The sequence below is a fragment of the Athene noctua genome, chromosome 13, assembly GCF_965140245.1.
Source record: "Athene noctua chromosome 13, bAthNoc1.hap1.1, whole genome shotgun sequence".
Classification (NCBI taxonomy): domain Eukaryota; kingdom Metazoa; phylum Chordata; class Aves; order Strigiformes; family Strigidae; genus Athene; species Athene noctua.
Window position 1 is genome coordinate 5,212,350 of NC_134049.1, and position 26,243 is coordinate 5,238,592.

The window sequence follows — 26,243 nt, forward strand, 5'->3', positions numbered from 1 at the left end:
AGCTAGGGAGGGTTCTGATGGGAACAAATCCCTTCTGTCTGCAGTAATGGTTCACCTGATAAAACCCAGGCTGTATATTACCACCGATTGTTGTGATTACTGTAACACTTGAGCTTTATGTATCCTCTCAAACCCACAGCTGTCCGGCATACATAATCTCTGCTTGCAAATACGCTATGGAGCCAGACGTGCTGGCAGGAGGTTTTTAAGCACGTTTGAGAACATTGCATTATATATGTCTTGAGCTCAGGGGACAGCGCAAGGGAAAGCATCTATTGGATCTTGACACAGTTTTTTTCCTCCTTTTCCAATTAAACTTGGTGTCATTTCCTTACATTTCTAGCAGTGCAATTGTTTGCTGTTTTGGTAAGAAATTACAAGTTAATTACCCATGTAGTCATGATCTCATTACCTCTGACAGTGCCTCTATCATCTGAGACATCAGAGCAGAAATGTTTTCATATAAATGATGTAGCCTTTGCTGAAATGTTAACATTTATGCTCTCTGACAGATTTTATTATTTTTTTCAAATAAGAACTTATTTTTGCCCTATACTGTTCAGCTACACTATCTTGCAGGCCTTGTTGAAAAATCAGTTGTGTTAGCCTTGCTTCCAATGACTAGAATATAACATTCAGTTTACTGTGAATTAAATTCAGCCTTGCACACAAGGCCTGAGTAAGAGGTATGTGCTAGATACAAGCACCTTTGCTCTCCACTCCCCTCAGAGGCTGGTGATGTGATACTTACGCACTGTAGTAAGTATGACAATGTTAGGACTGATTTTGGTTTAAGGACAAGCACCCCTGACTGCAGAGTGGTTTGTGGCCATGGCCTCTGGTGGTGTGGCACAGCAGGCGCTGGGGCCTGGGCTCACCCGCCAGCCCCAGGGCTCCAACGCTGGCACGGGATAGGGCATATCTCCATTTTAAAGCGCAGGGAAGGAGCTGGCTTTGGGGAAGAAGCTGTGAAATTCTGCCGGGCCCGTGGGAACGATGACTGGTACGCACACAGCTCGCACACAGCAGTTTTCCCTCAGCCAGCGGCCAGAGCAGCCAACAGCTCCAGGCGGGTGACGGGAAATGGCGGAGGCCTGGCGCAGCGCGGGAACACCCAGAGGTGAGGCCGTGCTCCGTCCCGCAGGGCCGTGTGTCCTGTGCACCCTGCCCACCGCTCTTCACAGAACCTCCTCGTTTCACAGAAACCACCTTTCCCCTGCGCGCTCGGGGCCTCTCTGCCTGCGCCGCGCAGCCTCGCCGCCCGCTCCCAACTCCATGGCTTATTCCCGCGCCAGCGGGATGGAGGCCGATGCCCCGCCCCATCCGGAAGTCCCGTCCCTAGACCCGCCCATCTGTCGACGCCCGCCAATAGGACCGCGAGGTGCCGGCGACGCGGCGCGAGGGTCCCGCCCCCTCGCCTGGTGCGCGCGGCGCCTTTAAGGCCTGTCGGTTTCTGTTTCGCTGCGCGGCCGCCGCCATCATGGAGCCGCAGCCCGACAGCCTGGAGGGGTGGGTGGCCGTGCGCGACACCGCCTTTGCCGAGCCTCGGCCGCCGCGGCTCCGCTTCCTCGTGGCCTGGAACGATGTGGAGGCCGCCTTCGCCGTGACCTGCCACGGCCGGGCGGAGGCGGCGGCGCAGGCCCCGCAGAGCTGGGCCGGCCTCTTTTCGGCGCCGGCCCTGCGCGGCGTCCACCGGCAGCTGGCGGCCGTCTGCCCGCGCCTGGAGCCCGCCTTCCCCGCGCTGCCGCCCGCGCTGCCCGGCGCCGCCGCCGCCGGCGGGCTCTGGGCCGTGCTGTTCCCCGGCGGCGCGGCGCCGGGTGAGGCCGAGGTGCAGGAGCTGTGCCGGGAGCTGGAGCTCTACCTGAGCTGGGCCCTGGAGCTCTGCGGCGGCCGAGTGGTGCTGGACGCCCTCTTCGCCGCTGACCGCTGCCACGACGACGAGTACTTCGAGAGTCTCCACGAGCTCCGCGGGAGGGCCCTGCGCGGCCACCTGGCCCGGGCTAAGGAGGCCCTGCGGCGGGTACGGGCCGAGGGGCCGGGCGGGAGGGGGCGGAGGGGCCGCCCTGCAGCGCCGGCGGGGCCTGAGGGGGCCGGTAGGCGCCTGTGGCCTGGCCCGGGCCTGCTGGCCTGAGGGAACGAAGCGGCCGGAGGGTGCGGGGTGGGGGTGCTGCAGGGCCACCTCCCGCTCTCCCTGCAGGCAGGAAAATGTTTTCCTCTCTGTCGGATCGCCGTCACTGTTCGGTGCTGCAGCAGAGCTTCCAAGCGCATCTGTGAGCCTCAGCTTTAGCACCTCTCGCTCACTTGGGAGCTGAGTGCGTGAGGCTGGCAGCCTCTGCTCAAGAGCCGCAGGCACTCAGGCCAGACTCACATGTGAGCAAGGGTGACCAAGTTGGTAATACCACCTTGCTCCTAGTATCGGCCAATGTTCAGATTTGTGCTTACACAAACACTTTTTTTGATTGTCTGGGAACTGCTAAGTCAACTTTCTCAAGCACGGAGTGCCATTAGACTTTGTAAGTTTATTAAGTGGGGAATAAGCCAGCTCCAGGTGGGCAGTCAATAGAAGACACTGGGGCACACACTTGAGCTGCAAGCACTCTTACAAAAACACATTGCTAAAAATATCCAGCAGTGTTGTGAAATGGGTGGAACAGTAACCAAAAGGGAGAGTACGATCATGTTCTAATTCCTAACCTCTCTGTGAAGGTCTCAGACTTGCAAGTGGAGGATTCTCAGGGTTTTTTTTTTCCTCAGCTTTTATATTAAAACCAAACTTAGCCATGGGCCTATGCCAAATACCCTTCTTGTAGTTGGAGAAATTGTGTTACTTTTTTTAGGTGTCAAATTCTGGCCTAATGATTGTATGAACTAATGATGTTAGCCCTTTCTCCCTTTAGTACCATAAGTTTCTTCTTGCTATAGATGTGTAACTGGCTTTTTTTTTTTCCCCTTGTAGTAAGCATGAATTTAAAGGATGCTATCTAGTAACATGGTTGCAATTAAGACATTGGTATGTAAAAGCAAGAGTTACAGATATTTTAAGCTCACCAGTGTGTTGCTGCTATAGTTTTCTTGCAGTATCTGTTAGCAGTTCATTTGTTGGCAAAGTAAGGTGAAAGGTGTTTTATGAAAACGATCATGCTTTGGAATACAGTTAAGACAGTGGGCTTTAGCCTTCTGTTTCTGAAAGACACTTTTTAAAAAGACGATTTTAGTTTACATGAACTTCATGTACAATGTTGTATATAAAAGCTGTCGTTTCTGTAACAGACTATAACAGTTTGTGGCCCAGTTAGAAATATGTTCTAGCCACCATGCTCTTTTGCAGGCAGCACAGACATGTACAGCCATGTGGCAGTTTGGGTTTGGTGGTTAGTATAACAGAGCCAGTTATTCTGCTATTTCCAACTATATTTTAGATATACCTAAACATACTATAGAGTATTGTTGCGTTTACAGGTCTGACAGGGACATAAATTCATTCTATTGCAGTCTAGACCAAGTTACTCAAGATTCTAGAAATAAAACCTGCCCCTTCCGGCACTAAACTAGCTTGAAGTATCAGAGCATCTTTCTTCCCTTTTTACATCCATGTCCTTCTCAAGTACTTCATTCTCTGGACCAGGAATTTAATTTTGAAGAATGCAGAAGATACTGGTACAAGATGAAAGAGACTAGTGTTGTGTAAATACTTGTGTATGTGTGTTCAAAGACAAAGGAAAAAACGTAAGAGCAATACTGTTACAACAGAGTTGTCAGTTGGGCTAATGATGAACCAGAATTTTGTGAAAATAGTATCAGATTGTGTAAATTCAAGGGTTTTACTTTAAAACAAAGTGTCACCCCTCCCCTGCCCCCCCAAAAAGCAAGCCCACCCCAAACCCTTGTATAATGAATAATTGTCTCATGAGTTGAGTTTAAAATTTCGCTAATGCTTCCCCTGTACTCACTATAAACATCCTCCAAGAGCAGCATGACCCTCACTACTTTGAGTATGGGAACCAGAAAGGAACTATTGTGTTTCTGTTTGGCCACAATAGTGGAGAAAAAGCAGACTCTTCGATTGCTGCAGGTGGGCTGTAGGGTACCATGGGCTTCTGGGGAAGCCTGCGGCCACAGGGCTTCTGGCATTATCAGAAGTGTTGTAGTTCAGATCCTCCTGTTCCCCTGTCCTGCCTGTGCTCGGCCTGGAGGGAGGATGGGTGGGAAATGCCCTTCAGCAGACTTCCACAGACTTTCCCCAGGGAAATGGCTCTACAGCTGGGAACTTTGCTCCTGCTGTCTTACGCAGACTCAGCCGGCAAGAGCAAAGGTGATGGTTTAATTTCAGTGCTTTTCAGTTGCAACACAATCAAGCTTATGTTTCTAATGCTTTTTCTCGTTGTAGCACCAAATACTCGCTATTCCCTTCCCTCCTTACAGAGCTGTAGAGCAAGCACTGGCCTTGCAGGAAGGTCTGTTTCTCAGTGGAGCTTAGCTGTGTTCTCTCAGCTGGCTTACTCTATCCTGGCACACAGTGTACACCATGGTCTCTGCTAGCTACTGCCAAGAAATTATCTTTGAAGCCGTGATTGGTGGCAGAAAACAAATGCAATTGAGGGGGTTTCCAACTTCTAATTTTGTCATAGAAGCAAATAAACATGTTAATTAAGGACTAGTATATCAGAAAGGTGGTTGCTCTGTGGAAGAATTACAACTCACAAATGTAATATCACTAGAACTGAGATTAAGATATTATAAATTATACAAATGTTAAAGGAATTTAACTGCAGTGTAGATCAGATATGTAAATCTGTTTCTGAATTCTTAATTTTGAAAGTGGCAGTCTGATTTTTCTGTGCCCCAAGTCAGAAATTCTGGATCCAGAAACTCGTTTCATATTAGCAGGCATTTAGTAATTGTGGAAGCAGTGCAAGAGCTAGTTTAAGAATACCTTCCTTGTCCTTCCAGCATACAGACTTCCACAGTTTTCTATCTGTGTTTATAAAAAGCAGCAACCAAGTCATCTGCACACAGCTATTAAGAGTTTCTGTGGTGAAAGCCTGAGGCGTGATACTCCTTGCAGTTTCCCAGTGCAATATGCAAGAATTAGTGCCTTTAGCAGTGTGGTGTTAAAGATATTTCCAGCTAGGGGTGGCTGCTGAATGCCTGGTGTACACCTCCTGTGCAATGGGAAGTCTTGGCTGTTCACTGAACCACAGCAGGTCCTTCCCACCAAAGCTAGTCAGCAGTCAGCACACACGCATGCAAAGCAGCTAAGTCTGATTTACCTTTTATCCCACTAGGTTCTTCAGCAGCATAAAAATGCTGACACAATGGTGGCTTTGATGAAGGTTTATGAAGAAGAAGGTGAAGCTTATCAGGATTTGGTCACCATGGCAACACAATTCTACCAGTATTTACTGCAGCCCTTCAGAGATATGCGAGAGCTGGCGACACTGTACAAACTGGAAATCCTGGTAGGTCTGCCTTTACAGAGTGAAAAGCCAACTTATATAGCAGGGCATCAGTTTCGGCTCAAATCACTTAACATTCACTACATCTGTCTGTACCAACTTTTTTTTTCCCCTGCCAAGCCACCAAATGTGACTGAGAAATTCAGGATTAGGGCAGAACCACTCAGAGAATGGTATTGGCTTGGATAGAACTGTAGCTGTCTTCTCACCAGTGTCCCACTTCCCTCTGTTTTGAGTAATTAAAAAGAAAACATCCCCATGCTCCACCTCTCTGGGGTTTACTCACTGGTAGGCTGAATTTACAGAGATACAAGTAGCCTTTGTTGTGCAACCTTTAGTGGGATTAGTTTGTGACATTGAGAATGACATCCCCCAGCAATGCTGATGCACCAGATTAACTCAGTAGAACAGAAGGCAGAGGAGACCCTACCACACAAAGCAGTTTTTTGTTGGTGCTACAATCTGCTATAAGTACGGATTAAAACATGCCAGTTGTCACGGTGTTCGTTTAATTTTATGTGCATCTTGAACTGGAAGCGCATACTGAAAGTTATGATGTCCCTGGAAAAGACAGCCATCTACTATTTTGATTTTTTCTTAAATAGTTTGTTAAAGTGGGCTGTTAATATTCTTGAAAAGAGCAAACCAGTTTCAAGTTTAGACTAAGGTTTTTGGATACTGAAAGTCTGAATCTGTGAGGATAAAACACCCAGTATGCTGCACTGAAAATTAAAGTGGAAATTGGAATGGATGAAACAGAAAGTTTGTTTCTGTATAAAAAGAACCACTAAGGGATATCTAGGCTCATTTGAAATCTAATTATTTTTTTAAAAAACTGAATATTACTCTTGTACCCATGTACACGTTGTGGACTTGAAAATACTCTTTTACGTTTCTCTTCTATATCCCTGTTCCTGTGTGAAAGAACGGCCAAACTGGAGAACCTGTCAGTGCAATGTGCTGTCAACACGTGAGGAAAAATAGAAGAGAACATTGCACGTAGAAGAGTGATTTTGAGTTACTTTTAGTAACAACTGAACCCAGTTGTGTTAGACATGATTTTTAAGATGATAATTTAAAAATATTTTAAGAAATAAATTAATCCAAAGTTAAGTGTGAAGTCACGATTGGGGCATAAAGGTACTGAGTTAGACAATGAGGAACGAGGCAATACATAGGCATGAATAGTGATTCACTCTGTGAACGTCATGTTTGCCACCATGCTCTGCCTTGCTTGAAATGTCTCCAAGTATAGCATGATGCGGGCTGCACCACTGTGGTAACCAGTTGGTAACTGAGAATTTTGTCTCCTTGCAGAAATCTCTGCAGTATGATAATTTGGGGCCTAAAAGAGTAGCAGCTTTGCAGAAAGATGCTGAAGAATGGACTAAGCGAGCTGAGAATGCTGTGTGCTCCATTCAAGATATCACTGTGAACTACTTCAAGGAAACTGCAAAGGCTCTGGCAGGTAATCAGAATGATTTACACAAAAGGTTGTGTAAATACTTGACTTAAGGGACTGAGAGCTTTTACCACCTTTGCTGGTCTCTCGCTGCAGACCCTGAGGTTAGGATGAGTGTCCAGCTTAGAAAAGAAGCATTTTATTCACTTAAGATTTATATCTTTTAACCAGTTTGGTTTACAACTTGCACTTGGCTTGCACACAAACATTATCAAGGCCTGAGACTTAGAGCTGCAAACCTCTGAACAAAAACCATGCATGCTTTTAACACTTGATATACAAGCCTCTTAGCTTGATTGCTGTGTAACTGTTAAGGCATATTTCCATGGTACAATGGAGTATTTACTTACATATATTAAAAATCATAAATTCAATCTTTTAGTCTTGTAATTTCTAAAGAAGCTTAAGGAATTGTTTAATAGCAGGAGCATTTTTCATGCTGCAGCTATAGTAGAAACACACAAGGGCTATGAGCACACTGCATTTCTCATATCTTGTTGCAATGTTTTAATCTGCAGCAATGCACAAACAGATGGAACAAGATCAGGAAAGATTTGGTAAAACCACCTGGGCATCAGCTTTGCCACGACTAGAAAACCTGAAATGTATGTTAGCTAAAGAAACCCTTCAGCATCTGAGGGCAAGAGAGTTGTGCCTGAAACAGAAGAGAGCTGGCATTCAGAAAAACGTAAGACCTTGCAAAGCCTCCTTTTCTGTCACCGTTTTGTGCAGAGCTGATCAGAACCTACTGAAGTGGTCATAGGAGTAGACTTAGACAGTCTTTTTTATGAAACACTTTAGGTTTTCAAAATGGTTTTAAGTTGTGGAAAAATGCATGTCTCCGTTTTTTTAAAAATTCCTCCTGCATTTATGAGGACACTTAGCAAAGGTTAAGATACATGCTTTTACAGTTCTATTGTCATGTTAGCATTTGTGATATTAACCTTTGAATTTGTTAGTTTTAGGGAAATAAAGACCAGATATTCTTTTCAGAGGACACTGCAAAATAAAAATACCTGTTTAATTTTAGTCTTCTGATTTTCTTGATTTGATGCCATCTAACTGCTGCTAGGAGTACCTGATATTTGTAGAGTAGTGTACTGCAGCATATATAATTGTTTTCAGGAGCAGTGTTATTTGTGCAGCTTATAATGAAGTCTTTCCTGGTAGACTTAAGGTAAAATTACACTCTAGGATAATAAGGCTCTCTGCTACCCTGAGCTTTTGCTCCAAGTCATTTCTAATGTTCTGTTGTTTCCATATCAAAGCACCTAAGCAGCTGCCAGTTAGGCCAGGCTCTGTACAGGTATTTGTGCATTCATGCATGTTTCATGTGTGCGTATTTTGTTATTAATGCTTTTTATTTTCTGTTTGGGGCTATACAGATGGAGAACCTCAGTGAAAAAGAAGAAAACTTAGCTGTGGTGGAGGAGCTGGAAATACAGTATTATGAAACGCAGCTGGAATTATATAATGTACAGCTTGAAGTATTGAAACATGAAGAGATGCTGCTTGTTGTACAGTTGGACACTTTAAGGAGACAGATTAAAGGTAAGAATAAACAAACACTTAAGCACATATCCAAAACACGGGGGTGGTAGAGCCTGCTCTGTTTTCAGAAAAAAAAAAAAAAAAAAGGATGATTATCACTGCCCAGGTCTCAATAGTAGAAAGCAACACTGGAAAACATTGATGCTGTGGCACCATCTGATATTTTGTCTTATGACTAATTAGACACTAATTTGATAACACAAGCTTAAAAAAAAGCCACATTTGTAGCTCATCTTGACAGCAGCTGTGGTATGTGCATGCACTGGTTTAGCATATGGAATAACTATACTGAAAAAACTGCTCTCGTAGTTACGAGATCTGTGCATAGAAACTGCAGATATTGTGACCTGCTGAAATGGATCTTGAAATTCACCACAAATCTGTTGTAATTTAACATGGAGAAATTACAAAATACATCCTGGAATGACAAAAAGAGGTGATTATAGCTAAATGGTACTTGAGTACTGCTGTCCTCCAGTTTAAGTGTCTCTTCGTAACATATTTATGACCAAATTAGGCACCAGTCTTGTTTATGCTTATTTGTGCTTATGAATTCTCTATTACTGTGTACACTGTGAAGTAAACATTGCTCCTGCTTGTTGCATAATTAAAACTTGGTAAATAGTAAATAAAAATCATCACCCAGTGTTGATCAGAACAGTCATCAATTTTCCAAGAAAACTCCAGTTGGTGAAGGTAGGAGTTAAAGCACAGAGAGACATTTGAAAGAGGAAGCTAAATAAAAACAAATGCTAACAGCATAAATTCGATCCTCCAAAGCACCCCTGTGACTAACATGATGAATTTGCGTAAGACTTTGAAGGACCAAGCTCAGCTCTGGAGCATTACACTTTCTAACTGCCTTCAATGGCTTTTAAAATGTCTTTAAATGTTTAAATAACTGTGGCAATTTTTGGTTTTTTAAAAAAATGCCAAATGCCTTTTTAGAGAAACAGGATGAAGTTGTTTACTATGATACATGTGAAAATCCTGAGGAGCTCAAGGTCATTGAACAGACAATGGAACAACATTACGCTAACTTGTCAGAAATGACGGTGCTGAGGCAGAAGACTAAGCAGTTGGAGACAAAGCGTGGGACTGTCTGTGCGAGGAGAGCCTACCTCAGGAACAAAAAAGTAAATGCAGTCCTGGAGATGTGCATTTTCTATAGCTGATGTCTTGACTCACGAGGGATGGACAGGAAACAACTAGGGAAGTTTTGGGGGGAGCACACAAGATATGTGACTCTGTGCCGAGATCTCCTAACAGAAAGAGAGATGATGTGATTTTAAGCCGGCTTTACACTCCACTGTGTAGTGCAAGTGCCTCTCTAGCCTATTAAGAAAACACAAACTTGCACAGGTGACCCAGGAGGTGTTCCCCTGTCAGCTAAACCTTACCAGAGCCCTGTTGTGGCCAGCTGGAGCTTTGCCCAGGCAGCCTTTTACAAAGCAGCTGCAGTACAGGAGGATACTTTGCCTTTGAATGGGTGGGAGGGGAAAATTTAACTGCTGCAATTCTCTCTCTAGCCTCTGAGTTCTGTGCAAAGGGCAGTTTTTTCCTTTGTTTCCCATTCAGAGCAGAACACTAGGAAGACACAAGTGAGATCAGGGTTGACTCATGAACCTTCCCAGTGAGCTGAGCTTACCTTACACCTGCACAGTCGTGCTGGGGCAGAGAGCAGAGTTTAAGCTTCAGTCTGTCTGGCCTTTTACCCCTCACTGGCCTGGACAAAATGGGAATGACATTGGAAACGTTTTGTGAGCCACCATTGTCTCTTGCTTGCAACTGCTTCCTCTGTTTTCATTCACTTAATTGCTGTCTATGGGTTATATAACACTAAAGCCAAATGCCAGATGATTTGCAAATGCTTAGCCAGCCATGTGGATAATCCCCCTCTGTACAGTGACAAATAGCGACTCCCAGAGAAAATACTGAAGCCTGCAGCCTTTCTGCAGCATTTGTCACCACCAGAAGGTACCCCTGTTAGGCATTCATCGTGCTGTCCATACCTTTGCTTCCCTGGCTCAGGTACTTGCAAGCTGTGGCAAATAAGGGACAGGGGGAAAGTATTTTGTAATGCCCTGCTGGCTTCCCTTTAGCCTTTTTCCTTATGTCTTTGCAGCCCTTCCCTCCAGCTGGTACCTGGGTGAAATTTCTTCAGAGCTTGTTTTTGCCTTTTTTTTTTTTAAATCAGTTCAGATCTGGGTATATTTTATCTGTCGCATGAATAACTCTATCACTAATTAGGAGAACAAAACATCCCATTGGCTTTTTAGCCATGAAGGAGTCCCACAGACTTCACCTTCAGGGTCTCACATCTGCCACTAGCTGAGTTTAGCCATCCTTCTTGGCACAGCCAAGCACTCAGTCTTGGTCACTGTTTAGTGGCTTGTGCACAGGAGTTAATAATGGCACAGATGGTGCACAGTAAATGTGAACTAACCAATGGTTGCATAAATTTTGCTGCTCTACCAGGATCAGTGTGAAGCACGCCATCGGCAGAGACTGCAACAGGCAGAAGAGAGCAAAAAACACTTCCAGCAGCATCACAGCATACAGATAGTGAGTACTGAACAGCAGCCTTGGAGAACCTGGCAGCTGCTTGTTTTCACACACTGAGGCTCGCTCACTTGTGTTTTAATGCAGAAGAGAGACAAGCAAAAAGAGGAGGAGAAAAAGAAAAAAGCATGGATAAGCCAGGAACGTCAGAAAACACTGGAGAGGCTGAAAACATTCAGGGAGGCAAGTACTGTGAACTACAGTGGTCCTAAATAGTGTCAAAACACAATGTCATAAGGTAGCTGTAGCTCATGTGTGAGCACAGTTCAAATCAGAGACAACCAGTTGGATAGCCTAAAACAGGATTGTGTGTAATGAGTCAAGAGGATTAAATCCAAGTCAAGAGGATTAAATCCACTAAGGTTACTAGTTTCCAGGTGCAGAACCTGTTGCAAAGAATACGAGTGAGGAAATGGCTTTGAAAGAAATACCTTAATAGTCATTTACTATTCATGGTTGAATTTTCTTCTTGAATGGGTGAGTGGGACAGGTCTGTACTCTGTGGCTTTTTGTCTCTTTAGGGTTGGTGTTTTGGCCAGTCCAATGGAGATGCAACCTCCTGACTTACGATTTGTTTTTTAGAAGTGTCCAGCTCATGTTGTTCTGAAAACATCTCGTCCCCAGCCTCTCAGTCCCAAGTTGCCACAAAGCATCACTCATCAGGCTGCAGTACTGTCCCCTCCACCTTCATCAAGAACCAGGGCAGCTCCAGAGCAGCCGAAGAGCATACTGCTAGTAGAAGCCAAAGAAGCAAAAGCTTCACATCAGAATACTCCAGCAGATAATCCTGTCCAGATTTTTGTTAGTGATGGTGATACGGAGCAACTAAAGCCCAGCGAAGGATTGATGGTCTCTCCATCCTCACCACCACCTCCTCCGCCCCCTCCTCCTTTACCCCCACCTCCCCCACCTCCCCCCTTACCTCTCCAGTTAAAGACACCATCAGCAGCAGAGGATAAGCCACTTCCACTTAGCTCCGATAGCCCCACAGAAAGCCCTGCACTGCACAAACAGGATGACTCATCCAGGAAGTCTATAAATAATTACATAGGTAAGAAGACTCACATCGACCGGTGGGTTTTTTTTGTTTCCTCTATTTTTCTGTTCTCCCTCCCTCTGGTTCTGGACAGGAATAGGGTGCAGTCTTGCTCAAGAGAATGAAGTTCTTGGAAAGCTTCATCTAAGAAACCACATACAGTAACACTGACCATAAGTCAGGGTGATAAATGAGTAGCAGTGATGTGTGTATCCTGTTTGATACACTTTGCAGGGTCCTGATGCTCAGAGTGTGTGACTCAGCGTTTTTGGGGAAGTGCTGTCAAAGGTCAATCTTTTAGGACATTTGACTTGAATCTTTGCTGGAATCCTACATTTATTAAGTACAGTCTTACAAGTTAGTTTGAACCATGCTTAATCACAGCACTAATAGTTCTGTGGAGATCTTAATTCAGGACCTGCGTTTCTCCTGACACTGAAAATCCCACTGTTGTAATAGGCAGGAAGGTGTCAGGAGAAATTCCAGGAGAGGGTTTATTCATTTTGTTTGGTGAGAAGCAGCCTTTATTACCAGGTTTGTTCTTGCCACAGTTACACAACTTCTGAACCAAATGTGGTATTTTGATTGAGGATTAACCACCTGTCCAGTCAGAAGACCACTGTGGGTAAATTTGTGTTTGTACTAAGGCTACACTTCAGTGTTCATGATTCATGTAGTACAGAGCTAGCAGTTGGGCTGCTTGCATTTCTAAGATACGCACAGCCTGTGTCCACTTACAATTTGCTTGCTTTCTAAATAAACGTTTCTTAAGAGAATTCATGCAGAATTCAACAAGGATTTGAAAGGCAGATAGATAGCTTTGGCATACTAACATTCCTAGGGCAAAAATGCTGCTCTGTTACACCTCTCCTTTGTTACCAAGATCATGCAGGTGTAATTGAAGGCAATTGAAACAGTAGTTTGAATGAGAATAGAGCTCAGCAGCCTCCCAGGGCTGCACTGGTTACATCCTGCTAACAGGCTTATTTTTATCGCTAAAGCAAGCAGATATTTTGACTATGTCAGGGAGATTGATCTAAGTTGGAAGGCAGCAATTTTTTATTGTCATTTTCACAGTGGAGCTTATGCTAGAATGAAGCATGTCTTTAAAATGTGGTACATTCCTGTTCCTTTTCAGATGATTCACAATACATCTAGGCAGCCTTCGTATCCTCAGTTAAGAGGCAAACCACAGGCAGAAACACCAAGGAAAGTTCAGCATTTTCAGGTCTTCCAAGGTGTGGGGAAGCACAAGCAGCTGAAGGGCTGAGACAGTCGAGTTACAGTGACAAATTACTGAGCATCCAGTGGATCAGTGCGAGGACTTCAGTCTGGGAGGTCTGTGGGATAACTACCACAGATACATTTAAGAAGTGTTGATTGGCAACAGGAGTTGTAAACCAGAGCAGTCGGATGGCTACTGGAACAGCCTTCCTAGTAACTAATATTTACAACCATTCACAGCCTACCATTGATGTCCTTTCATTATTTTTGGATAAGAAAAATCCTTTTTAGTTTATTGGAGAGATCCGTTTGGTTCTTTACACCTGTTTCATGAAGAAGACCAGCAGGTTAATTGCTGTAATAGTAATTGATAAACTACTGCCTCAGGAACTTACTGAAACAGCTTCATAAACATGTTGGTTTCTACTTATGTCTTTGTACTTGAAAAGGCAGGAGAGGTTCATAGTCTGCTGTTGAAAATACAGTAATGCGTTAACATACTTTGCAAAGGGAACTTCTATAATTTGTTAGTCTGACTAGTCTTTTACCAGGAAGCCCATTTGATTAATAGACTTAAGACTTTCTTACTTGAAGGCTTTATAAGACAACTTGGCGGATCTTTGCTTGATCCTTTTTTTGGCATCTCGGTCTCTGAAGGTACCACAGGATTTAGCAGAATGTTACATTTTCAAGTGTTTGATGTTAATCACATAACCCTATGTGCACTGCGCATGGCAAAAATACTGCTAGCTGTGAGGCACAGATGGTCTGGACCTGTGGCTGTAGGAGTCGACTGCTGTCCAGGGAAACTGCCTCCCTGTCTGACAGTCTGAAACTAGCAACAAAGAATTCAACAGAAGGAGTAAAACGCAAATTACAGCGTGTATCGAGAGAACTAGTGGAAGCTCTCTCAGTATGGTGTCCTTTATGGTCTGAAGTTCAGAAACATACGCCTGAGATTTAAATCATGTTGTAAAATGGAAATTATTTTTTAAGTCCATACAGAAAAGAGCTGCCAGCCTGCCTGCTTAGGGCCTGATCTGACTCCCACTGACTTCAGTGGTGCAGTTTCAAGCCCTTCTACTCAAATCCTTTCATTTTTCTCTTGGCTGAGCAAAAATGCAATTGACAGTCTCAGCAGGCATCTGAGCAAGCTAGGAGGAATGGTAGATTGTTTCTGATACAGAATACAAGAGATTTTTTGGTTCAGTGACATTTTTTTGAAAGCCCATAAAGTTGTAATGAAAAAGAAGCATCCTCCTTTGTGTATAATTTCTTCCTTAGAGCACAACTTTGTATAATGCTGAAGAGGCATTGGAGTCTCAGTTCAAGATATAAAAGCTCTTAACTGCTTTCTGAAAGCAGTTCCAGAGCCTGCTATTGCAGAATCTTGAGTCTGTGCCAGAATAGACCATTCTTTTTCCTGATCCTAGCAAAGATGAAAGGAAGAACCCTGAACACTTTGGGTAGGGTTTTATACCTCTAAGTGTGGTTGTCTCATTCTTTCTTCTGGTAACAGTAGGTTTATCTGTTGCAGGTTCCATGGATGAAGTTTTGGCTTCTCTAAAACGGAATGAAGTTCATCTTCGCAAAGTGGAGCAGCCAAATCCATATGCCTCTGTAAAAGACAACATCCTCTCTGCCATAAGGCAAGGAGTTAAACTAAGAAAAGTGAATCGAGATACTGAGAAAGATGTCAGTAAAGGATCCACTAATGAGCTAGAGAGAAGCATTAAGGCAGTCATCCAGAGAATTAAGAAAGTGTCTGCTGATTCTGAAGAAGAGGAGAACAATGATCAGAATAATGGAGAATGGGATAGCTAACCAATTCAGAGTAACAGACTGGAACAGAGTGTGTGTGTCATTTTGCATGTCGTAGAAGACTGTCGCTTCCAAAATGAAACAACAGTGTGGTTGTGTGTGTTCTCATAGTCCAAAATGTCTTGTAAAGTGAAAGAATCCTGTTGATTTTCTGTAGGAGCTGCAGATTCTTATTTTTGCATGAGAAATCATACTCCAAATTATGCTTGCATTAACAGGTATTTCTGGCTCAACAATGTAGAGTTTTCACCACATCTGAAGACAGCTAAAATGCTGGATTGAAACATTATTTAGGTTGTTATTACACAGTAGGTACTGCTATCACAACAAAGTTTAATGAGTGAAAAACTGAAAATCTGTTTTATCAGATAAAAGTAGAACCAAATCTGTGGTGGTAGAGGCAGACCAGAAAACTTAGCATGATGTGGAACCTCTCATTCCTACCTCCATTATTCAGAAAATTCTTTAACATTTTGCTTGTCTAATACTCTCAGATAACTGTGGGCACTCCCATTTATCATTATGTTATAAAGTGTGCACTTATGAATGGGTTTGATAATGCTGTTTGGGAAAATTAGACTTAAGTTAGAAATAAACACTACTGTAGTAACTACTGAAAGCTTTACTTTTTATCTGGAAGATCAAATATAGAGATCTTTGCTCAAGGTTTTTCATACATCTACATTTACAATGAAGTGTTGGCATGAAAGAAAGAGCCAAAATACTGTATATAATATTTTCTGGGAGCTAGCCCTGTAATACAGAGCTGCATTTCTCCCCTGAGAACATCAATACATGTTTATAGCTATTCATGAATTTAAATTACCTGATAGCCTTATATAAATGGCAGATACTTACATTGTGCCTGGAACCTGACTATTTAAAATTCAGCTACATTCAATTTAGAGACTGTTTCTATTTTGGGTAGATGATGACAAAAATGTTTCGAAGTTTCTTTTGGAGTTTATACTGACCCTTAATAAAAGTATATCCTGACAGAAGTGGATTCAGTGTGATGTCATTTTAGGATGCTGCTGTGAAGTAAGAGTTACTTACACCATGGTACTCTGGTTTTTGATAGCAAGTGGCAACCATATAGCAACTGTGCTCTCTCAGTAATGGTATATGTAAACACCCTTATTTTCTCAAATATTTATGAATTGTAATTTGATAACAGAATTGCAAATATGATGCTTTAATTCCCTCTTTTACTGTAGAGTAGTAGATCTGTTTAATCAGCACAGTAAATATGTATGCAACAGTTTTCATGTGAGAAGCAGAAGCAGCAGCTGGGGGTTCATTTTTTACTGTTTCAGCACCTACTGCTATTTGGAAGTCAGAAAAAAAACTACCTTTTTTTTTTTTCCCACTGCCATCAAACCAAACGGAGACAAAAGCAGCAGCAGCACAGGTCGGTTGTTGCTCAGCACTGGTGATGGGATGTCTGCAGAGGGGAGCGGGCAGCCCGGTGCCACTCTGTGTCCCCCCACCCTCCTGCCCCTGAGCTCAGCCTGGGTGCAAGGGCCACGCTGAGCCGGGGGGCACAGGGGTGAGTTTATTGCATGTTCAGACTCCAACATCCCAAATGCTTCCCCTAGGCTGGTCCTTCCCCAAGGATACCCTGGGCAGAGGAGGTGCTCAGCCAGTGGTGGGGAGGGCAGAGGGGGCTGGGGCTGAGCGCTGCCCTCGCAGGCTGTGCCCTTTAGTGCTGCGGTTATTTAAAGCTGAGCAAAAGGGCTCAGAGGCTCGGCTGCCTTCCCACAGCTGGTCCCTCCTGCCAAATGGCAGCTCAGAGCCCAAGGCAGAGCCCTTTGCGGTTTTATTGCTATGGTTGAATTCTCAGCTACAGTGCTAGGTAGTTAAATGCAGCAGTTTATGCAGAGAATGAGTTGCAATTTCTCCCACAAACCTTACAGCATTTATGTGTTTTAACAGCAGCAGTTTTGCTCAGGAGAGGCCATCTGAGTAGCGGCGACACCGGGCAACGATTTCTCCTACAAAATGGTTTTCTTTCGCAACCATGCCCGAAGCTCAGCTGGGGACTGCTCTCAGGTGTTCCACAGAGCTCTCTACATCCCAGACCGAAAAACATCCTTAAAAGCCCGCTCAGAAACCGTGTGAACCCACCCATTTTCTGAAGCCCGCTTCATTTGCCTTATGGCCAACAGGCCTGCTCTGTGGAAAATGTACTGCAGCAATTTTCTGGTCGGTGTGGAAGATTTCACCATGATCAAATATCCTCACCGCCTGGTTCACTACCAAAATTTAAAGGATGCTACTCAGCAGAGATGTGCCCTGACGGGAACAGAGCTCCCAGGGCACAGAGCAGCCTTTGTGCAGCCGCAGCACTGGGAGCTGGCAGCAGGTCCCATCCCTGCCCATGGGTGCAGCAGGAGACAAGCCACTGCAGCACCAATGCTCCTGGACATCAGAAACATGACCAGGGAAACCACCAAAAGCACTGGCACGAGCCTAAAGAAAAGGTGAGAGAGCAGTTTTCAAATACCTAAGAAGCTGCTGCAAAGAGGAGGGGAGTAATTTATTCTGCGTGTTCACAGGGAGATAAGGGCCTTAAATTACAGCCAGAATGATTCAGGGTAATGGTAGGAAAACCTTCCTAACAAACAGTGAGAGCAGAGCAGTGCAGGGACAGATTGCCTGGGAGTTTCTGTCACTGGAAGTCTTTCAAAGCAGGTTAGACAGATACACCCCGAGGTGCTGCTGGTACTGCTGGCGCTGCGGCAGGGAGGTTTGCAGCCTGTGGCCAGCCAGTGCTTGCAAGCTGGCTGTTGTAATGCCTTGAGGCTCGGTTTGCTCTGCAGAGAAAGTCACAGCTCGTTTTCTGAGGGATGCTCAAATGTAAGGAGACTGAAAGGAACCTTAATGACTCACCCTCAGATTTTTCTTCTGGCTCTCTGTGACTATGACCTGTCCTGTGCCACCGACAGTGGGCTGCGGAGGGAATAGTGGGTAGGAAATGGCCCCGGTGCCCCGAGACTGATTTACCCCAGGTTGATGTGGCACTCAAGAGAAGCCACCTTCGAGTGTTAATAGGAGCAAGGCCTTAATCTGGATCTGAGATGAGGCTTTAGCAGGTGCCTTCCCACCTCGCACGCCCTAGCAGGTGCAGTGCAGCTGCTGGTGCCACACATGCTCAGCAACGTGCAAGGGCTGATGGACAAAAATGGGAGAAACTGGAGTGGTGGGGTGACTCTCTGATGACGAGCTCTACTAGACCAGATTAATATTAACCTGCAAAACTGCTGTGACAGCGTTTCGACATTTAATACCCCTCTTAAAGTATCTCACCCTGGGCTAGTAACTATAACGTATTAACCCTGGGCTAGACTATTCCTCAGTGGGAATAGTCTGCCCTGACGCTGCAGCTGCAGAAATCGGTTTGTTTAAACTGAAGAAATACAGTTGTCTGCCTTTAAAGAGTTAATAATGCACAGATTTTCTGGAAAGCCCAGTAATGAGGTAAAGAGGATCAATTTCTATAAATCAGTATCGCTGTGGCTTGTGATCTCTCTGTGCTGTAGGTAGCAGACAGCAGCTACCAGTAGTTTTAGGGAGGCTTAAAGTTAATGTATTCAAAGACTACTTGGTCTGACTAAAAGAATTTCACTTTGAAATCCCAGTGCTTTGATCACAGCAAGAGAGGAGCTGTGTTACCCAGAGTGCGGAGCACGGTGGCCGTTGCTGGGAATGCCAGTGCAGCCATGGATTTGTCAGCATTTCTGTCGACGTGCCGCTTTCTGGGATTTATGAAACTCCTCCATAACTAACCCACCAGTTCAGCACACAGGGCTGACTCACAAGCTAGATACTGACTTTTTTTTTCTTTTTTTTTCTGCAAAACGGTATTGAGCCAAGCAAATCGAGTCTGAGTGTGAACACCCTGAAGTGATCCAGCCTGATCTTACAGGGGCTTGAGCAAACATGTCACTTCACTCATGCACAAAGAGCCTCTCTGAATTAATGTAATACTGTTTGAAAATTGATGTTGATTTATATAATGTGCTTGCACAAAGATAGCCTGTCCTTCCCTATGGGCTTCTCAGCAACTGGCAACAACTCACCCCACCAGCAGGTCGTGGCGTTACTGCTGTTTGCACAAGGGACAGGGAATGTGCCTGGAGCTGAGAGATGTCTGGTCCTCACCATCAGTGCAGGGGAACTGCAGGCATTTCTGCATACAGACAGCTATAAACATCCTATAAAAGTACTTCACCTAATATCAAATTGTGCTGAAAACCCCAAAGCCTATCTCCATTCAAACCACATGCTCCTCCCTGGCTGTTTTCTAAGCTGCATGGCTGGAAGAGGCTGCTGTGCTGCATGAGCAGCCTCCTTGCCCGTGCTAGCCACAGCACACCTGAACGCCGCAGGCATTTGCCTTTCTCTGAAGACAAAGACCCCACTAAATTTCAGTTTCTACCAAAAATCAAAGTTTAACCTGATCTTCACCAGGCCCCCTCCCAGAGGAGCCAGCCCAGGGGTGCCTCTTGGCCCAGGTGAGGTGGGAGTGCTGCCTGTCGCCCTGCCAGCCCACGCGGGCCAGGGTGGGATCCCAGCAGTGCCACCGCTGTGCAGCCATCACGGGCCTCCCGCTGGCCCTTGTGCCCGAGAAGCCACAGAAACCCTGTGGGACTACTGGGATTATTGAGCCTGCCTGGGCGTGACACAGTGCCCAGGAAGGTTTGCAGGCCAGCATCCTTGAATCACTTCCACTCCCTTCTTTTAGTCCTTAAAATAAAAAGATGCACATGTACACCAGGAGCAAGAGGGACAAAGAGAAACAGCATAAAGGCAATCGTTAGGGCTAACAGAAAGCTGGGAGATGCTTATTTTTTCAGTCCTCCTTTACAAAGAAGAGGTTGGTAGAGTGTGCACCCTTTGGAGAAAATGAGACTTAAGGCTATGCATGCCCTCACTTGAAAAGCGTGGTTTTAATTCCAAAACTTCCTGTTTGCATCCAGGAGCACATCTGTGCACTCCATGCCATAGTAACGGGATATTGGTAGGAAAGAGGGATGCATTGTTTCAGTTAAACCCGTGGCAATGATAAAAGGTGAATGGTATTGAAGGCATCTTTTAATAAATGCCACAGCAAACCTTGGCAGCAAATGCAGCTCAGAACAATATGTGAATGAATCCCTGGGGGACACACACACTCAAAACTGCTCCAGAACATGACTTTTTTTTTTTTTTTTTTTTTTCCTCCTCGTGAAAAGGTATGCGATTTTCATTCTCAGCATGTCATGCTAAGCTGAAAGCAAGAAGCAGCACAATTAAATCTGCTCAGGTAGCAGTGACATTAACAGCTCAGCTACTTGTGAAAATGCTTTGTAAAACAAGCCATCTTTAGCATGCCATTGCTCTAGCAGTAAGAATGAGACACAAACTGCTCAGAATATATATTTTGTAAAACCAGAGTTGCTCATTTTCCACTAGATCACCCTTCTGCCCCAGCAAAGCACTGAGGACAGAGGTGAGCAACAGCCTCCCGGGCAGCTGGCGGTAGGTAAGTGGGGTTGTGCGGCTGCGGCTTGGGGCCAGTCCTGACCAAGGGTGTCCCAATGGAAAGGGAGCACATGCATCCCCTGACCCACAGCAACATACAGTGCTACCCTGCTACGTACCCAAAGGGTGAGCAGGCTGGGGAAATGCTGGCCAGGCTGCAGTTTGGGAAAGAAACTCAAATGTCCTCCTGGGAGTCCGGGTTTGCCCCCACTTGAAAGAGTTGGTTAATTACTTAGTGTCATAAAGAAATTTGCAGCCCTCTTCTATCCCAAGGCAATAGTCTAAACACCATCCCATGGGTGTCTTTGCATAACCAAAAGGTATTTCTGGGAGACCCAGCCGCAGCCTCTGCTCCACCCCCGGTTTCCATCTTCTCACCCAGAAGGGGATGAAAGGCAGCCAGCTCCGATGCCAGCAGCGTGGTATCTGTGCGTCTCGGCACTGTGGCAGTGGGCAGTGCAGACACTGGGGGTGACGAATGAATCTGTCCCACTCCTGGCGATGTGCTTGAATCACTATTCATCAGCAAGTGAGTCATTGCCCTTCCCACGGTCTCTTCCTGTGAAGCAGAGGTGATGGCGAAACAGGATCAAGCGCCTACGCTTCCCCCAGCCTCCACGGAGAGCTCTGCTCTGTCCCCTCCCTCCTGAGCTGTCAGGCCTGCTATTTTGAAATAAAAATTCTGAAAAGTGCGTGTGAGGGTGCAGGCACACAGCGTGGTGAAGCGGAAGTGCGCCGTGTCTGCTGTGCCAAAAGGAGAACCTTGCACATGTAAACGCTCCGGGAAGCATCTGCTGCAGGGAAAAGGGCTGCCTGCCGGGGAGACAGCCTGTGTGTGAGAGACACGCCTGGGCCCTCCTGGCATCCCTCACTGGTGAGTGCCAGGGCCTCTGCCTGCACTCGAGGCGGCTGCCTGCTGCCCTAAGGGCAGGGTTTCCCCATGCCACGCTGGGTGGCAGAAATGAGGCTGGCTCTGTGGCCCAGCCTCCATCCCTGTGGGAGGACTGATGGCAGCAGCAGCGATGTTCCCCAGGGTGAGGCAGATGGCAGGCTGGCAGGGCTGCAGGCATCTGGATATCTATAACGAGCTTTAAACGGGCAAGGAGACATCTGGACCAGAGGTGAAGCAAGCATCTAGTGACAAGCAATGTTTTCCTGTGACACAGGTCTGCTGAGCCTGCCAGGCTCCAGCACAGTCACCTGGTGTGACCCAGAGGAGGCTTCGGGATGAGGCATGCCAGTACTGCTCCACATTTCACACAAAATAAGCCAGGCTGAAAGACAAGGGCAGCCCAAATGAATTTGCCAAAACATTGTGCTTCTCAGTGCCTGTTTGCATACTCAGTGCAAAGCAAAAAAAAAAAAAAAAAAAAAAAATCAGTGATGAGTTGCTAATGTCATTTTTTATCTGTATTTATCACACATGGAAACAAGGAGTTGTACATAAGTAATAGCCCATCTATGTCTTTGTACTTCTTTTCTAAAGCGGACCTAACTGTGATCATCTATGTTGGTTTATCCAGAAAGTATATATAAAAAAAATCAAATCCATTACAGCAACCACATCTGAAGAAAATTGTCCAGAGCTTGTTCAAAACTCTCTGTGGGTCAGAGGTTTCACCTTCTGCCTCCAGTACCCAGTTACGAGATACAAAAGTAGGGCAGCTGAAGCTGTGCATTGCCAGGGGATGCTGCAGCTCACTACGGAGAGACCAGGATACAGATCCTAGCTGTCTTTCATCTGATCCAATAAGGCATACAAAACGTTAAACCCCATAATTTAGAAGAGCTAGGCTGCAGTGCAATGCATCCGTGCTTCTTTTCCTTCTTTTTTCAATGGCATTCATGTGCCTCTCTCTGTCCCATTCCCCTCCCACTAAAATGACTGTGCTGATGACCGTGGGACCTCTGCAGCGTAAGGAGAGTGAATCACTGCAATTTCTCAGGTTTCAGAGCCAGGGATTATCTTTATAAATGCACCCAACACTGCCATAGACAGCCATGATTTGAAAGACATAAATACTTCGTTTCTTTCCTGGGCTCTTTGCTCTTCAGGGAACTCCAGAATCTCGTTTTGCTTCATTCATCTCTGGGCTAATGAAGAGTGCAAACCTGCATCCTCAAAAAAAAAAAAAAAAAAGAAAGCCACAGCTAATGATAGCAAGGAAAGAAATGGTAAAAAGCCTAAAAGAAAATAGCTTTGAAAACTGATACACTTCAGTGTGACATGATCATGCAAAAAGGTTGCCTGTGCTGGTATTATTTATAATTCCCTGAACATCTGAATTCCCTCCAGCCAGCATATATTAAGCACAATCCAGGGCATATGCAACAAATCATATTCAATGATGGAAAGTTGGGAGAAAAGCAAGAGCTCAATCTCTCTTGATTACAGCAGCCACAGATTTCTTTTTCATAGACTGCCAGTACTAATGAATGAAGAGGATATGAAAGGAAAACAAAAATACTCAAATCAACGTGCTTCATGTACCAATAGACCTATCTGCTCATAAATTTGACTAATTAGATGCAAATTATTGTCAAGAAATGTTGTTCAGGGTATTTAAGCCCGCCCTCAGACTGCAGCATCCAGCCACGCGTGGAAGCACGGTCCCAGAAAGCTGCGTGGGATCCTGGATACAACACAGGGACACATGTGTTCATGAAGGGATGCATTTGGTGGTGAACAGCAGGTCCCAAAGCTCTGCTAGAGCAGGATTGATTCAGTAAAATGGGTCTAAAGCTGCCGTGCCTCTACACTTGGGATACCAACCTTAAAGCCAGCTCTGGGCCCCCATATTGGCACACAAAAAAATCTCTTATTTTCAACCCAAATGAAAGCCTGCAGTTTTCCATCTAGAGATCATTTCATTTCAGACAGTGCTTCTGAGAAGATCTAACAGTTCTGAAAAGTTATTGAAATTTATTCAATTTTCAAGGAAAGTGTTAAGACCCAAAGGGAATTTCATAGCACAGAGATCTGTCTTTGAAAAACTCGCAGGCAGAGGTCGGAGTTAAGTACCACTCGGCTGTGATGATCTGTCAAACGTTCCACCAATGCATTATTGCAGTAAGATTGAAGATGTTTGCCTTGCAAAGGTTAGCCATGCTTTTAAAATTCACCAGGTCTCAGATCTTCACAGTCTGGGACAGCTACATGGCGGCGCTGCTCTGGCATGTGTTAATGATAAAATGGGAAGTTGTGTTGCAGGTTACTGGCACGGCCTTTGCAGAGCTGCTGTAGGAGTCTTTGGATGGCCATTTTTAGCACTGCTCGTTGAAATCAAACCTGGCAGTGCACCTGGCAGGGTATTTTTTTTTCTGCTTTGGAAGGATGGTTGGACTTTGCTCCAGTTGGTTCAGCAGCTGAAGCACGGCTGCACCACTGCTGCAGGTCAGAGTCTCAGCTACATACTTTTACTTTTTCAACTGCTACTGCTGTATTTTTGTATCTAACATGCATTTCAGTTGTTCACAGGTTAGCCTCTTACGTATCAGACTCACCGATGTTGGATTTTCTGCTCGGGTTGGCAATGCTGGTTTTGTAAAGGATATTTAATGTTGTAAATCATTAAAATAATTTACAAGCTGTTAGAGACTTTTTAGGAGGTAAAAAGACTAAAAGAAAATGTATGCACTATGTATCAGTGGATTTGTGCATAAATGCTCAATTCTTCCAGGAAGTAGGGAGACAGTTAGAATAATATATAATTAACACATCCTCTTTTCTTCCTTTGTTGGTGCAGACATGCCTTTAGATTAAAAGTGGGGAACGTGAAAAGTATTTGGTGTACGTGGGACAGAATAACGTTGAATTGTATGTAAGTTCAGCCTGTCACCAGTTACACGTGTTACAGACAGAGCAAGTCTGTTCCTGCTCCGGGATCTCATCTGCTATACTGGTTTCATACCAGTCCTCCCAGTGGTGGTGGTGAGGTTCCCCAAAAAGAAGGAAATTAGGGCCTAGCTTTTCCTATGTCGCTGATGGAATAGAAGCTAACCAAAAGGAGTGCATATTATAGAGTCATTCATCTGCTTATGTGTCAAACATTAAACTTAAGCTTCATCTCACTTCAGCTCGTATTTTCATCAGACATCCCAAGGTGGCACATCACAGCTCAGTATCACACAGCTAAGTAAAACGCTCTTTGGTGGGCAACTGCACAAGTACACACACCATTGAGGAGGCTCCCCAAGCTTTCTGATATGAATCCAGTTGAACATGAAAATTAAGGGATCACAGACAGGCAGCAGCAGATTTCCCTGCCAGCAGCATCACTCATCACCTGCCAGACCACGGTGTTTGGAAACACTGGTCACCTGCATTATGAACAGTCAGTGAGGAACAGCTTTTAACACAGGCCAGTGACTTTCTCGATGCTAAAAATATACCCTGGACTTAATGAGGCGATTAGCCTACTGAAGTGTCAGATGTACCTGTACCAAACAAGCGCCTCCACGTGACTAGTGGCACGAGGCACTTCCCCACGTATGACTGGAGAGGGGTGCCAGCGTGGAGAAAGGGCAATGCCCCCTGTGGGATCATCAGCTTGCTCACTAACAGGGCAGAGGCTTGTATCTGAGAACTGTAGGTGATGGAATGTACACACAGGTACTTCTGTTATATTAAGCTTTACAATTATGCAGATCTAAACAGATAAATGCTTTTTTTTTTTTTTTTTTAAAAAAAGAATTAAGAGACCGTTACTTGCATTTTACCAGAGTACATACAAGCTGCTTTTATAGCTGCTGGTTATTCAGGGACTGCCACAATTTGCTGAACTGCTTGTCTGAGCTATTGATGGCTCCTGGTAAAAGATCTCCGATGAAAGGTCGGGCGTAGACGTGTCTCTTGCTCACACCAAAGCTGACATTTGCAGCCTCGTAGGCCAGAGCAACAAAGGCACGATGAACCTCAGCCATTTAACAGTCTTCAAACCTTTTTATTTCCTTTGAGGAAGCCTGGTTTGGTGCAAAGACAATAACTCTGCTTCTGTATGATGAATACAGTGATGCTGATGTACTGTCTGGAGATGGACTTCAGCATCATCCCCTACCAGGGAAGTGCTGTTGAGGGTGGACTGTGCTGCTGAACACCACCTTGGGAAATAGTCTCTGCTGAGAGGGTTCTCATTAATTGCATTATGACTGGTGTGAGAACATCTCTAATTTCAACACAGAGGGTTACATCTGAATCCTAGGTAGTTTCTCCAGAGAAAATACCAGCTCCAGCTGCCCACAGGGGCTGCTACATCAGTTACAGGAATCACAAGAGGGCTTTTGGTCCCGAGCATCTCCCAAAGAGAGTGGCAAAAAGCCTTCTCCTAGCGACAGGACTTTCTCAGCATGCAAGAAGTCCAAAATGCCACCCCAAAATAATTTTAGACACTACTTTTCCAGTTTAGTTATGTATGTACCCATCTCAATCCTGCACTCCCCTCTGCATGTGCTAACAGCATAAAGCGAAGCAAGACATAAAGGTCCAGCAGATTATCTAAGGCACTATACCAGATGTCTAGATCAAAACCACATTCTTCTTATCAAAGGACAGCATTACCTTGAGTTCAGATTCGCAGCCACAAAGATGCTGATTTTTCTAAGTCAG

At 44.9% G+C, this 26,243-nt stretch overlaps 1 protein-coding gene across 1 annotated transcript; it reads left to right on the forward strand.

Moving 5' to 3' along the window:
* The first annotated feature begins 1,477 nt into the window (after window positions 1-1,477).
* Window positions 1,478-16,107, forward strand: WHAMM (WASP homolog associated with actin, golgi membranes and microtubules). The gene is made up of 10 exons (XM_074917300.1): window positions 1,478-2,020; window positions 5,286-5,459; window positions 6,774-6,924; window positions 7,437-7,606; window positions 8,304-8,469; window positions 9,418-9,605; window positions 10,948-11,034; window positions 11,119-11,214; window positions 11,614-12,082; window positions 14,829-16,107. The coding sequence occupies exons 1-10, from the start codon at window positions 1,481-1,483 to the stop codon at window positions 15,113-15,115; spliced, it is 2,328 nt and encodes a 775-aa protein (XP_074773401.1). The 5' UTR covers window positions 1,478-1,480; the 3' UTR covers window positions 15,116-16,107.
* The last annotated feature ends 10,136 nt before the right edge of the window (window positions 16,108-26,243 follow it).